The following is a 13,957-nucleotide window of genomic DNA, read 5'->3' on the forward strand; positions in this document are numbered from 1 at the left end:
CGCTGGCCCTCCTCGTTTTACAATCGCCCAGTGGGCTCTTTTTAAGCTGATAAATTTCAGAAACTTTGTCAGAATCTGTATCTGGACCATGCAGGGATAGGCAAGGACCCCGCGATTCAGCTCCGTGTTGGTCTGAGCTCTGAGGGCCCACTTCTCAAGCAGGGACAAGGCCGTGCCCGCGATTTGCATCGGGGCTCCTGTATCGTACAGGGCCCCACAGTGCCTAACAGGGCATTCTGTGTCAACAGGGGACCGCGAGTCGGTCGGGGTAAGATTTGCTCAACAGGGACGTGGACGGGAGCCTGAATGGCAGAGGACCTCCTGTGTTGGTCGAGGCCGACGCCATCCTTGGGATTGAAGACGAAAACGGGTCAACAGTTTGTATTAACATGGCCAAGCCATGTTCGTCTGGAAATATTCAACATTCAGTCAGGATCGATCAATAACACAAATTACGTGGTGCTGCTGGCATTGAAGTGCCCGGTCCTGCACGTCCCTGAATACGACCTCTGGCGACCTTATAGGCCATTCAGACTCTGAAATGTGGCCTTTAATCGTTGGTTTCGAGGGGTTACCTAAGGAGGTGGCACGTGCCCCTTGTACCCTCCCCCTGCCTTGCGCCACTGCACACTGGACGAAAACGATAGTCTCAATTTGTTATTAAAGCTTCATCTGAAAAAAATTAGTAAACTGCAGCCATGGCAATTAAAAAAACTGCAGGCAGTTTGTCTTTGTTAGCCATGGTGCCATCGTGATATGGGTCGGGGTAATCCAGTCGGGCCTGTCTTATTTGCTATTTTGAATTTAGTACTGGAAAGTTTCAAAAATTACGACATTTCTGACGCGGCTGAGCTAAACACGGAGTAAAAAAAACACTGCTCAGCTACATATAACACGGAACCCAAACAGCTGATCCTTCAGTACGTCCCAAGCTGGATTCCGTTGTTTGAGGCCGCCTGGGACATACGCCACTGCCGGCTCGGGAGATCAACGCCAAGGTAGGAAGGCAGTAATAGCGTAGCTTCCTGTTTGTTTGGAAAAGGGGAGTGGCTTCAGGACTGCCTCCTTACCTTCAGAGGAAAGCGGCCGAAGCCGGGTAGAAACCCGCTATGTAGGGCATTGTGGCGTTGGACGTAGGTTTACCAGTTTTCCCCTGCTCAGGCCTAATCTTATTTTGTGACACCACAGCCCTGGTACGCAGATGGCGTATCAACAAGCCCTCCACCTAAATTTTTCTATGAATGGTTACAGGCTGTAAGCTGAAATGAACGGCATCAGTTACATGGGCATAATTGAATGAAACCATGGCTTCTGGCCTTCAAGTTTGGGACCATTTTTACACCCCTGATGTCAGTTAGGACCTTGTTTATATGGTGTAATTTTCTTTTGCACTGTGTTTTGGATGGGTTCTGCCATTGTCTCAGTCAGATCTTGCTCCTGTGGTCTTTGTAACATATTTTAAGCAGTAAAAAGTTGTGCTGCTAGGACAACATGGAATCTGAAAATTTTGCATCTCCATGATCTCTTTAGTGGTAGTTGTATTATATCCAGTGACAAAATGTGCAATAGTATGTGTATAATTAATTTTATGAGTGTTTTTGTTTCTAAAACATGTACTTCAGTAGTACAGGTTAAAAGTTGGGATGTCAAAATGTTTAATTGTGGTTTTCCCGCAGCGATGTCATTTAGAATACACAAGTATGAAGAGTGTCTGACCATAGCCCTGGGACGCACCCATTGTCAGTGTGGTGTCAATGGCAACAGCACAATCTGCATGCTATGGCAAGCTCATTGACCTGACGGGTATTGTGGCTTGAATTCTGTCCTTAAATGGGCAGCAAGTTGTCTACTCATGTCAGTTTCTGTTGACATAATTTATCTCCTGAACCTGACCCAGCCTGTCTATTTGGCCTACCTCAAATTATGCCTTCTCTCCAGATTTAGGTCATTTTGTAGCCAAGGTAGAATGACATGCCCCAGTTGAACAAAAGGTGTTCAATTTGATCAATGTCTGTCCCAAAATTTCTGTCAAACTTGTGAATAACTGCCATGTTTTGTAGATTGTGGGGCAGTCATGGGGACTAATGACAGTATGTCATCTGAAGCTTGCATCAATATGCAAATTGTTATTGTTTTCTCAGGGAGGGGGGGGGGGCCTACACCAGTCTCCAGATGCATGATCCCCAGCCCCATTGGCAACATCACTCTCATGCATCCACTGAATATGAAAGTGTGTTTTGCAGAGGGAAAAGACATCATGGATCCAACTCCAGCCAGTCACATTCTTCATAGTGGATATCATCATCCTGTGGCCAGGAGCTGGCATCAGATAGAAGCTTCAATCCATTCTGAGAACCTCATGTACCCCCTATTCATTGTGTAAGTACATTTAAAGTGAAAAAGGTTTCATTTAACTTTGAATGGTAACACATCAAAGTCCACAGTCTTGTCCTGGTGTTGTGATTTGCTTACTTTGCCCATGGTTTGGCTACACATTGTGAAATTGTTACATGCTGTCAAACTTTCCATTGCATGATGCAGCAAAGACATGAATCATGAAATTCAGAGCCAGTTTCATGTAAATGGATAGCTGTCCCCCAAATCCCAGTGTTGTCATGAATGTCAGTGATGAGCTCTGCCATTTCATGATTGGAATTGATGCTGACCACAGGGATGACGATAATGCCGTCGAACCGGTGGCGAGCATGCCCGGAGTCGCTCGCTATGGAGTCAACAAGCTCGCGGAAGTTCTAAAACCTCTCGTCGCAGATGGTCTGTCGTCTGTCCTCCTGTTCGGAGTCCCCGGAGGCGAGAAGGTGGGCGTCTTGGAACACGAAACCCGTCGTCATCTCCAGTGTTGAGTTGGATTGGGGTGATGTGATCGAAGTTTTCGTCGGTGACGTATTGCTGGAACCCGACGTCATCACGTTATTGCTGCACTAGCCCTGTGTGCCAACCTACGGAATTCGACGGGCCTTACGCTGCAGTACATGGCACCTTGCAGTTAGCACTTCCAATGTTATGCAATGGGGAGGGCATGGGTGTCAGCTGTGATATGTATCGAACATGGTCATGCCATTGCGACTTGGCACAAGCTGACGGGTGTGTCCAGAACGGACTGCGGGCCGGCCAGACCAGTATGGCGGGTGTCTTGAGAGCCGGGAGGTGGGTTTTTACCGAGAATGTCGCTACATTCGAGGTCGGCTGCTGACCCCCGCTGATGACCCTGCGCCGAACCCGGCACCGTGCCATATTCAGAGGGTCACGTGGTTGGGTGGCGTTCCAGGACGGGCGCGGCTCGGGAGCCGACCACCCAGACAACGCCGTGGCTAAGGCCATCAGGGTGATCAAGGCGTGCTGTCCGTCGCTGCTGGTCGCCTGCGATGTGAGTGGCAACGCCGTCGTTGCCGAGCCCGCCCACTCGCTGCACCGCCGCCGCCCGACAGTCTTCCCACAAGGCTTACTTGTGCGGTCTATCGTTATGCAATGATTGATCCATTATATAAGGCTGGCGATTGTTTGAAACTGGCCGTTCTTGGCCTTTCGGGGAACCGCTTTTCCTTTTCGTGGCATTGTCCTCGCCAGACACCTTCATTGTGTAACTCAGCTCTGTGCGGAAGATCGGCGCTCTCAGCATGGAGCCACTCGGCTGTGTCGGCGGGCGGTGTGGTGCGCCGGCCGCCTCGCGCCTGTTCCTGGCGCGCGCGGCCCGATGAGCCGTCAGCGGCGCCCCGGCGGCCGGCGCCGCCGCCCTGCGCTGACGTGTGGCACCTTACTGGCCATAGTGATGTGGCGTGTACACTGGAGTGAAGCGGGATGCAAGGTCAAAATGATGTGTGCGTTCAAGACATGGAGACCTTGGGTAGTCTGTTCCCAAAAGTTTGGACTACGTGAAATTCATCTTTGTCGTTTTGAAATAAATCCAGCTTGTCACACATGTGGCACAATCTTATATTTTCAACCCAGCTAATGATTCTGTGCTCCTTTTGGGAGGTTGTCACCGATGAGAAGTCAAAGATACATTCTGTTTGCTTATTATTCCTGGTTATTAGTGGGATATTCTTAATCTCTGACGAATCCAAATGGCGAAAATTCGGATATTTATACCTGAAATACCCCAATTTTGTTTTACGGATGCCACATCATGCATAAAAATATAATAGCATGGGCTGGTACTTTGCGGCAATTGTGTAGTTTTCATGCACTATATTTATCGATTTTTATTCGGGTGATTCGTTTCGGAAATCTGATTTTGTTCTCGATATGGCATACAGTTGCATAACTGAAACCTTGCATGCTGTCATGATGTTTTTTTTAAATTTTCAATGCCTGCTGATGTGTCTTTAGTTGGTATATATGTACGCTGCTCTCGGCAACTTCCGGTCCCTAAAATAACATTCTGACCTTGAGGGGCGGGTCCGAGTCCCACGCTAGCATGTGCTCAATGACTGGTGTATTCGTCGGCCGACCTGACTCCACCGCCAGGTGTGTCTGTCAGAACAGCCTGTCTCCGCCACCAGATGTATTGATCAGCTGCCCCGACCCCACCGCCAGGTCTGCCCCTCCTTAACCTGATCCCACCGTCAGATCTGCCCGTAGTTAACGTCACTGCCGGATCTGTCCGAAGTGAACCTGACTCCACCACCAGGTCTGTCCATAGTGGACCTGATCCCGCCGTCAGGTCTGCCCGTAGTTAACCTAACCCCACTGCCGGATCTGTCCGTAGTGAACCTGACTGCACCGCCAGGTCTGTCCGTAGTTAACTCCACTGCCGGATCTGTCCGTAGTGAACCTGACTGCACCGCCAGGTCTGTCCGTAGTTAACCCCACTGCCGGATCTGTCCGTAGTGAGCCTGACTGCACCGCCAGGTCTGTCCATAGTGGACCTGATCCCTCCGTCAGGTCTGCCCGTAGTTACCCTAACCTCACTGCCGGATCTGTCCATAGTGAACCTGACTCCACCGCCAGGTCTGTCCGTAGTAAACCTCATCCCACCGCCAGGTCCGTCCGTAATTAACCTGACTCCACCGCCAGGTCCATCAGTAGTTAACCTGACTCCACCGCCAGGTCTGTCCGTAGTGAACCTGACTCTACCGCCAGATCCATCCGTAGTTAACCTGACTCCACCACCAAGTGTGCCCGTAGTTAACGTGAGCTGCCCTGACCCCGCCGTCAGGTGTGCCTTTGTCCGCACACGTCTCATGGCCACTGCGGTATCCTGAACGAGGATCAGACCATCAACAACCCTCCGAGTATCGCTCGCCTGGCGGAGGTGGCTCTGTTCTACGCTCGCGCTGGTGAGTAAGGGCCTCCCGTCCACCGCTCGGCACGGTCATGCATACCCTGCGGACACACTGCCATGTTGTCTGGCAGCCTTAGGCGATAGGTGGTCAGCCATTGAGATAGACGCGGTTTGTTTACTGTCCACTAGCAGTGAGCACGCATGCCGGAGGTGAACGCTTTGTGCCGTTCTGCGATACGGCGGGCCTCCATAAGATGAAGGCAGCTAGGTGCCTGTGGCGCTGACATGGCAATGCTGACGTATGTGTTGGATGTCACCGTGTCCCAGGCGCTGACGTGGTGGCGCCGTCCGACATGATGGACGGCCGGGTGGCGGCCATCAAGTCGGCGCTGGCCTCCGCCGGCCTGGCCTCGCGCTGCTCGGTGCTCTCGTACGCCGCCAAGTTCGCCAGCGGCTTCTACGGCCCGTTCCGGGACGCGGCGCGGTCTGGCCCGGCGTTCGGGGACCGGCGCCACTACCAGCTGCCGCCGGGCAGCAACGGCCTGGCCCAGCGGGCCGTGGTCAGCCTCCCGCCGGCGCCGGACGGGGCGGGGGCGGGGGTCTGTCCCTCGAGGGTCAGACCTGAGGCGGTGGCGTACCGGAGAGGGGACCTCAGTGTTGGCGTGGCCAGATGGGTGGGTCTCCATGGAAGCGCGCACCCGGAGCACCCAGGCTGTGCTGTGGGCTCGGGTGTCTACATTTGCTCCCTCGTGACTATCATTCCTGAGGGTTGCGATACTGCTCACTAAGAGCATTTAATGCAAAGTTTCGCGTGCATGCATTTTAGTGAGTTTGGCCGGTTTCTGTAGATAAACGTTAACGGCTGTCACTAGAGGAAATGTCCCAGAATGATCAGAAGTGGGAGCTATTTGGTACTACTGGATCCTACCGCTGACGCCGTACTGGGGCTGCCGCAGCCGGTGCGTACGCCTGACCACTCTGTACCTGACTTGTGCGTCTGACCTGTCTTGACCTGTCGCCAGGCGCGGGACGTAGCCGAGGGCGCTGACATGCTGATGGTGAAGCCGGGCATGGCATACCTGGACATCGTGCGCCAGACCAAAGATCAGTTTCCGCAGTACCCTCTCTTCATATATCAGGTGATTATGGGTGGGCGAAGTCAATCGAACACTAGCGTCGGGACAATACAGCTCCTGCGGGCACGACGAGCTGTCGTGTCGCTGGTGGATTCACCACAGAGGGCACTGCTGCAGATTGGCACCAAAGATTTGTCCCCAGTCTTCATCCGGTTATCGTGTCTGTTATTACCCGCAGCGCTGGGGTGTGACGATTTGTTCGTTGCGATCTCACCTGACGCTTGTGTGACATGCTTCTACGGGCGTGGAAGGGCGCGGTTTCGTCCGTGCCGTGTGTGGCCGGACCCGTCTGGCCTTCGCCGCCGTCTTCTGACTCCCGCGCTGCCGCCTCCCGCCTCTCACCGCCGTCTCCTGACACCCTCGCCACCATTTCCTGACCACCGCGCCATCGTCTCCTGGCCCCCGCGCCGCCGTCACCTGATCCCCATGCCGCTATCTCCTGACTCCTGCGCCGCCGCCCGGTCCGCCCCGCTGTCTCTTGACTCATGCGCCGCCGTCTCCTAACCCTTGTACCGCCGGCCAGCCAGCTCCGCCGTCTCCTGACCCATGCGCCGCCGCCTCCTAACCCCTTGCCGCCGTTACGTGACCCCCTCGCCGCCGTCTCCTAACGCCCGCGCCGCCGTCTCCTAACCCCTGTACTGTCGGCCGGTCAGCTCCGCCATCTCCTGACCCCCTTGCCGCCGTCTCTTAGTCCCCGCGCCGCCGTCACCTGACCCGCTTGCCGCCGTCTCCTAGCCCCCGCGCTGCCGTCTCTCGCCCCGGCTGGCCCGCTCTCCTGACCCCGCTCCGCCCGCGCACTCAGGTGTCCGGGGAGTATGCCATGCTGCACCACGCGGCCAGCCAGGGCGCCGTCGACCTGAAGGTGGTGCTGATGGAGTCGCTGATGTCGATGCGGCGCGCAGGTGAGGCCGGCTAAGGGCCCCGCAGACGCCCGCGCCGCCGGGGAGATCGCCTTGGGTCTGATGCGGCACGCGGCGGGCGCCGGGCTGCGATGTCCTCTAAGTTGGAGGCTAACAACTTACAGACTCCTCCGTGACTTTTACGATCAACGCGCCTTTCTCGTTTTTATTTTCGTTCGTAGCTTCCGTCCGTAGCTGACACGGACAAGGAGATTTTTTGACGCGTTAGCACTTGAGTGTCTTTTTATTGTACGCTCTGGCAACCAAAATATTAGGGAGCTGGTATGGAGGAACATTTTAGTACACTGCAGCTGTCGTATTTGATGTCACTATGCCTGCTGTTCTAGCATCTTCAGTGGCAAGTCCTTCGTAACGCATGTGTTTGCCGATGTTATGTGCATAAGAGTGTCACGTTGTCTAAACGACAGTTACCGAAATGTGTCGGGTCACGGTCGAGATATTCACGTTCAAGCTCATGTCACTTCATTGTCTGTCTTAACCGCCTCATGTTTTCTCGCGATCTGTCCAGGTGCTGACGTCATCATCTCCTACTACACACCGAAGGTGCTCGGCTGGCTGAAGGGGCGGGACTAAATGACGTCATCCGGTGCCTGGCAGTTGGACCAATCCAAGGCCACTGCCCGAGCATGGGAGAGGACGACATTAGGATCATGGTGATCAGTCGGATTTTGGATTATCGCGTAAACTGGGCACTGCCAGTCGCTGTCATACTGTTTCTTCGCATATGCTTGACTGTGAAAAAACCACAGGTAGCAAACAAAGGCAAGATCTGAACTATTTATGTTAAGATTTATGCAGTAGCCATTGACGTCATATTTACGACGATCCCAGTTTGATTTTGTTTGCACGCGGCGTTTCTTTCGACCGTTCGTGCCCAGTGCGTGGCGCCGCGGCCGTAATATTGTTTGTTTTGTTTTTTGTACCGTCGTAGTGGACACGGAGTGTGTGAGCAGGATACGTATAATTCGTGCACTTTTTCTGGATGGCAAGCAGGGGCTTTGGTGGTTTTGCCCGAGGCCCCTGGGGCTATTATGCCAATATGCAGCACTGATTTTGAGAGGCTTATTATCGGATGGTGAAACTGGAGCGGGAACGCGCCTGGTGCGCTCACACCCCTTGAATTCGGCATTAAATCGAACTTAATCACACTTTGTTGTGGGGTATAGCCTTTGGCATTCTTGTAGATAAACCGATCCATGAACAATGCACGTCATAATTTCATATTTGTATTGTGCCGATTAATTTCAAGCTTAACAATTTCATAACGATTGCGAGATCCGCTATTAATGCCCTGAGAGTGATGCTCACGAGACTGGTCCAATCAGAGGCGTGTGGATTGTTGCCGGTTGAAACAAAAGGACCGCGCAGGTCAAATCTTTAAAAAAAAAACCAGCTGTGATAACTAGGCTCAAAGTACTTGCTCTCTTTGTTTGGTTGTTCATCATGCGAATGGATGAAAATTATTGGTGTAGTGCGCGTGTGTAATGCCATGCATTTACAAGCATGCACGCGCCGTTGCTGTTGCTGTTGCTGTTGAAAAAGGGAGATCTGTGTCGTTCGCCTCCACTTTTTGCGGGGCGACCATCTGACTTCGCCAAGCTTCGCAATCACAGCCACTAAAAGAACAGCTCTAGCCAAAGACGCACGCGTAGTACAGCCGTGATGGCACCATGGCTGCACTTCATATCTGTATTCAGGTGCATTGCTGCGAGAAGACGTCTAAAAAAACGCTGCACATCCTTGCTATTCATGATTGCTTTAGTCTATTCGTCTTCGTTTGCTTATGAGCTTTAGCCTTGCGCATCGCAGGGTAGATGCGCTTTTCCGTGGTAATGAATACCACCTGGTGCATCAAGTAAGTGCTCATCCCCAAACTCGCGGTGAGTAGTTGGTGCGAGCTATTTTTGCCACACCCCTGAGTCCGTCCACTTCTGAGCTGAATGGGCAGAAATACTGACGGCGAAACATTTTTGAACTGCTCGTTGCGCTGGTTCTATTTCTGGGATGTAGCCGGACAGTGTAAACGGCGCAGATGCCGGTTCCTTAAGGATGTAGCCGGACAGTGTAAGCGGCGCAGATGCCGGTTCCTTAAGCGCATGCTTTTTGAGAGGATCTATCTTCAAGAAGGAATGTTACGCGTAAGCTGTCCCTGGCTTCCATGGAAGTTGAACGGAGTTAAGTATTTTTTCTGGACTTTGGACATGGACGCCTGTTGGCTGCATGACGGCCAACAGCCGCCATGCAGCTGTTGGCGTGCTGAAATCCGCCAAAACTCTATGGTCTAAGAAACTGGAGGTGTTGTGTTTCCTTTTTGTTGCAATATTTTGCCAGACCACTCCTTTGAGCGATGAATTCCTCGCTTGGCTGACTGGTGCCGGCCGGCAGCACAGGCGCACGTTAGCTGGTGTGTTGGGCGATACAGCAGTGTCTGCAGCGCTGCGCGGCACGTCAAGTCTAACGCGGTGGAGGGTGGTGGCGGACTGGGTTCCCTACCGTGGTCCGGATATGTTTTGTAGCATGCTCGCTGTGTTGGTAATCGTGGCGTGGTTGGCGATAGGTGCGTTTCGTGCAATCACAACTAGCCTTGTGTTGTTTATGAGCGTTGTGCTTGCTTCACGCGATGCGCCGTCGTTAGGCACGGCGTAGTGGCTGGCTCTGTCCACGGCCAGCCACGGTGCAGGGAGGTGTTGGCCGACGAATGACAATATAGCTACTCCACTGAGCAGTGTTTGAGCTGCGTTCTTGGGCACCACGGCAAGTGGCATGGATTTCTGGTGCCGCTGCTGCGCCGCGGTTCACTGTTGCCGACACCGCCACCGAGGTGGCCGTCCGCGACCGCGAACCTCCATCGGCGTCCGTGGGTCAGTGAGATTGCGAATTCGTCGCCGACTGCCAACACCAGCGGCGGTGGTGCCCAGGGGCTGCTCGGGCCGGGTGCGCCGTCGTCAGCCCGCCCGGTCACTGTGCGGCCGCGGCCCGGGCGGGAGGGGCTCGACCGGAGGTGTACGTCGGGGATGCCCATTGAAACATCCAGAGTTCATAACGTTTAAAGTCGCAGCATTTATCGTTCATAACATTCAAAAGCGTACAAATTCCCTGGACAAAGGAGAATCGCAGCGTCCAAGCTCGTGTCATCCTAAATAGCAACATTCAAAGTCCATAACATCCGGCTTTCATGGCGTCCAAAGGTTAGAAACTGCCTCCTGATAACTGTTAAAGTATTGTTTGAAACCTATCCGATAGAGGAATACCGTAGCCGAATTTGCCGGCGAGTGACAGTCATGTGGTACAGTGCTGCCCGATAAACCACTATGCATGGGACAGAAGTCGTCCAACGTTTCGTTTATGCTCACAACACTTTGCAGCGTCAGCGTACCCTTCGCTAGCAGGCTTGTATCAAATTAGAGCATTGGTCTGCGGCCCATGTCCTCGATGATCTCAGCGTTTACTTGACAGTAGCTGCATGGTGATCTTTTGAAGGCTCTGTCGGTTTACCTGGTGCTTTTTATAGCGCGTTGTGAATGCATCTTCCGCTGCGCATGGCTCCTCGCTTGATTACTGCTTGGTAATATTCCACAAATCATGTCAAGGAATTAATGCTAAAGAAAAAACACCCGATTTGTAACGAAATACATAGAAGGAACTTGATGGTACGGCAGGTTTCAAAGGTCGCTGCTTGGTAAAATAGACTGAACGTTCTGAGGGCTTGGCCGCCACAGCTTTGGAGTAATTGAGTTATAAATGTTTTCTACTGTTTCGGTAATTCGATACGATGTAAAAAGGAAGCGCTCAAAGAACGATGACGTATATGTGTTATGGTGATGGTGTTTAAATATACCCCCGTCGCGAGCCGGTTAAATACCAGAAGATAGACATTGCCTTACAGCTGTGTCCATAGCATGGAATGCTATTGAGTGTTCTTGGAGTGAACTGGTGTTATATCCCAACGGTACATCGCAGGTGCCCTGACAACTCAGAGTGTGCCGGCGACGTTATCGCGTGGCCTAGTCATTTCTGCACCTGTACGACTGTCTCCTGTAATGCGCCAAGCCTTGTGAGTCTGTGTCGTTTCAAGACCACGCCTTCGTCGCAGCTGGCACATCGCCACTTGCACCCGCAGCATTCACCATTGCCTCTCCACCCCCCAGCAATAGTTACAGCGTCAACTGCCGAGTGGATACGGTCAGAGCAGTCAGCCTGACCGTACCCATTAGGATCTCATTAATCTTCTCCGAGCTTTACAATGCATGGAGATAACCGAGGCATAAATCACGTTTGAATTCGCACTTCTCAGAAGATTTATCACCGTCACTTTGATCAAATCGGTCCAGAGGCGGAAAGGTTCCACTTGTTTCTCCGGTCCATTAGTCGCGGTTACTCGGGCCCTTTATACGTCCTGTTTTGCCGTTTTTTGTTTTTGTTTTTTTTTTGCTCCCACGGGCGAGCCTATATTTCGTCGTAGGCCACGATCCTTTCCAGTACATTGTCGCCTTTTCGTCGGGAGCCAGCTGAATGAGGGGAAGAGATAGTGACTCAGCGCTGTTTCTGTTCATGGCCGGGTAGATGAGATTCCACCACGTGCGATCTCCCCATGTCGTGTGGTGGTGCCACGAGCCTTTGTGTGGGATATCCAGTTCAAAACTGGCAAAACTGGTAGTCTATTTGACTGGCATTCGCCCTTCCTTGTTCAGCGCGAAAGACACTTGCTCGATCATGGCTGGGAAAGAGGCCATAATGAGACGGCCTGGTTTAGGCTTGCCCGATCATGGCTGGTACAGAGGCTATAATGAGACGGCCTGGTTTAGGCCCGGCATCGGCCACCAATGACCAGGGACGGGGACATCAGGGGAGGGGGGAGGAGGATAAGGGACGCGTCCCCCTCTATTGCCGGATCGCAGGGGACAGTCTGCCCTATCATAGCAATCCTCTTGCAGGAGACAATATATTCGTCGCATGATTTGTTTTCACTACGAGGCCTCTAGTTCCAATTTATACCATAATGAAGTTTTCCTCTCATCGGTAGGATCGCATTGCTGCATAACTGGTACGAAACAATTAAAACTCCAAAAGACCACTTGACGATTTTCGCGTATATTGACCGCGCACATTCAATGACTTTGTCTTCCGTGCCTGGAGTTCAAAGCCGGATTAGTGGGTGATTAGAGTATCATGTGCATGCAACCCATAGATATTGAAACATTTGTTCAAGGCAGAGGTAAAAAAATGATATAATGATCGTTTTTTCTCATGCTTCTAAGCCAATCTCTCCCATAATATGTCTCCAGACGTTGGCTAGTATGTATCCTAGCCATATCCGTGGTTAAAACGGCTGTGGCTGGTCAAATATTCCAACACCAGCCCGTATATTCATATCATGTTTTACATCCAATAAGGACGACTTTTACGAACGTCACAGAGGATTATCACCCTTACGGTTACGAAACGTTTCTAACTGCGGTCCAGATGTGGATTACTTCAAACCGGTGATGCGTATAAACGAGCGGTCAGCTCAATGGAAGGGAAGTACTGGAGTGTGCAACCATTGAAAAGGCGGCGACGGTTACATTCAATGTTAACACGCGCCCGGTGGCCGGTGGGACGCCCTTCGCTCGGGTGGGGAGAGTCAATTTGACCTCCCTGAAATCTCAAGAACTAAGAGAGCTAGAGACACCAAACTCACAGGGTGTATTGACCTGTACATGATCTCACTTAGGTCACAGCTTGAGGCTCTTAGGTTATGGCCTTTGGGCCAAATAAGGTCAAACAAAGTCAAACTCCAGGTTGTTCTGCAAAGGGCCCCTGGAACCTAGGAAACTGTTCCAAGTAAAAGATCACACGCTCATCTAGGGTCAGTGACCTCGTTTGATCTTTTAAAGGTCATAATGGTAAAAATCATACAGGACCGATTTGCGTTTTGCATTTGGATACGCGACATAGATTACGCTAGGCAGTATGTTCCTAAAAACAAGGTGTTGGCCCGGGTCGTTCTAGGTCAGTGACTTATTCTGACCCTCAGGAAGTCTATGGATGCTGTATAATGCACTTCCTGTCATCGATTAATTCGAAATGAGCACCGGAAACTAACCCCTACAACAAGCCCTACAGTACTAAAGCCGGCTCATTTTGACGATTTATGTCCAGTCACTGTCCATAGGGCCAACATAACATTTTCAGAGAGATAGAAGATCAGCCCCAAGCATTAATCTTCTCACCCCCCCCCCGCCCCCCACCCCAACCTCTCCCCATGCCCCTGACCCCCAAAAGCCAAAAGATAATGAAAAATTGGACCCGAATATATTGCAAATGTGTAGGCCACTTATCATGTAGGTGGTCCTGGCTCTGTGAGGCCTTACAAAATTGGTTTGACATGCCAAACATAGCTAGTTGCACATCTAAAGGCAAAACGTTAAGTGTCGAACTTAAGACTTTTGTATGATTTCTTCGATATCTGCTAGTAGGCCGAGACCGACTTCAGACTTGAGTGCCCAGAGCAGGGTGTCATCTTTCAAGGTGAAAAAAGAGACGAAATTCCACGAGCGGGCAGGTACTTTTGGGCCATTAAGGAAGCATTTGCCTCCGCAGTGTAAATGCCAAAATACGGCATGGATAAGGCTGGTGAGAAGTTTGAAAGTGGATCGATGGCTCACAGTGCGCCAGGT

General features: G+C 51.9%; 1 protein-coding gene across 1 annotated transcript; it reads left to right on the forward strand.

Annotated features, from left to right (window-relative positions):
* The first annotated feature begins 921 nt into the window (after positions 1-921).
* Positions 922-8,337, forward strand: LOC119101447 (delta-aminolevulinic acid dehydratase). The gene is made up of 9 exons (XM_037224791.1): positions 922-998; positions 2,244-2,379; positions 2,672-2,816; positions 3,287-3,385; positions 5,177-5,297; positions 5,570-5,802; positions 6,265-6,381; positions 7,181-7,280; positions 7,807-8,337. The coding sequence occupies exons 2-9, from the start codon at positions 2,258-2,260 to the stop codon at positions 7,869-7,871; spliced, it is 1,002 nt and encodes a 333-aa protein (XP_037080686.1). The 5' UTR covers positions 922-998; positions 2,244-2,257; the 3' UTR covers positions 7,872-8,337.
* The last annotated feature ends 5,620 nt before the right edge of the window (positions 8,338-13,957 follow it).

This window comes from Pollicipes pollicipes, unplaced genomic scaffold, assembly GCF_011947565.3.
Source record: "Pollicipes pollicipes isolate AB1234 unplaced genomic scaffold, Ppol_2.1 Scaffold_4881;HRSCAF=5763_pilon_pilon_pilon, whole genome shotgun sequence".
NCBI classification, from domain to species: Eukaryota; Metazoa; Arthropoda; class Thecostraca; order Pollicipedomorpha; family Pollicipedidae; genus Pollicipes; species Pollicipes pollicipes.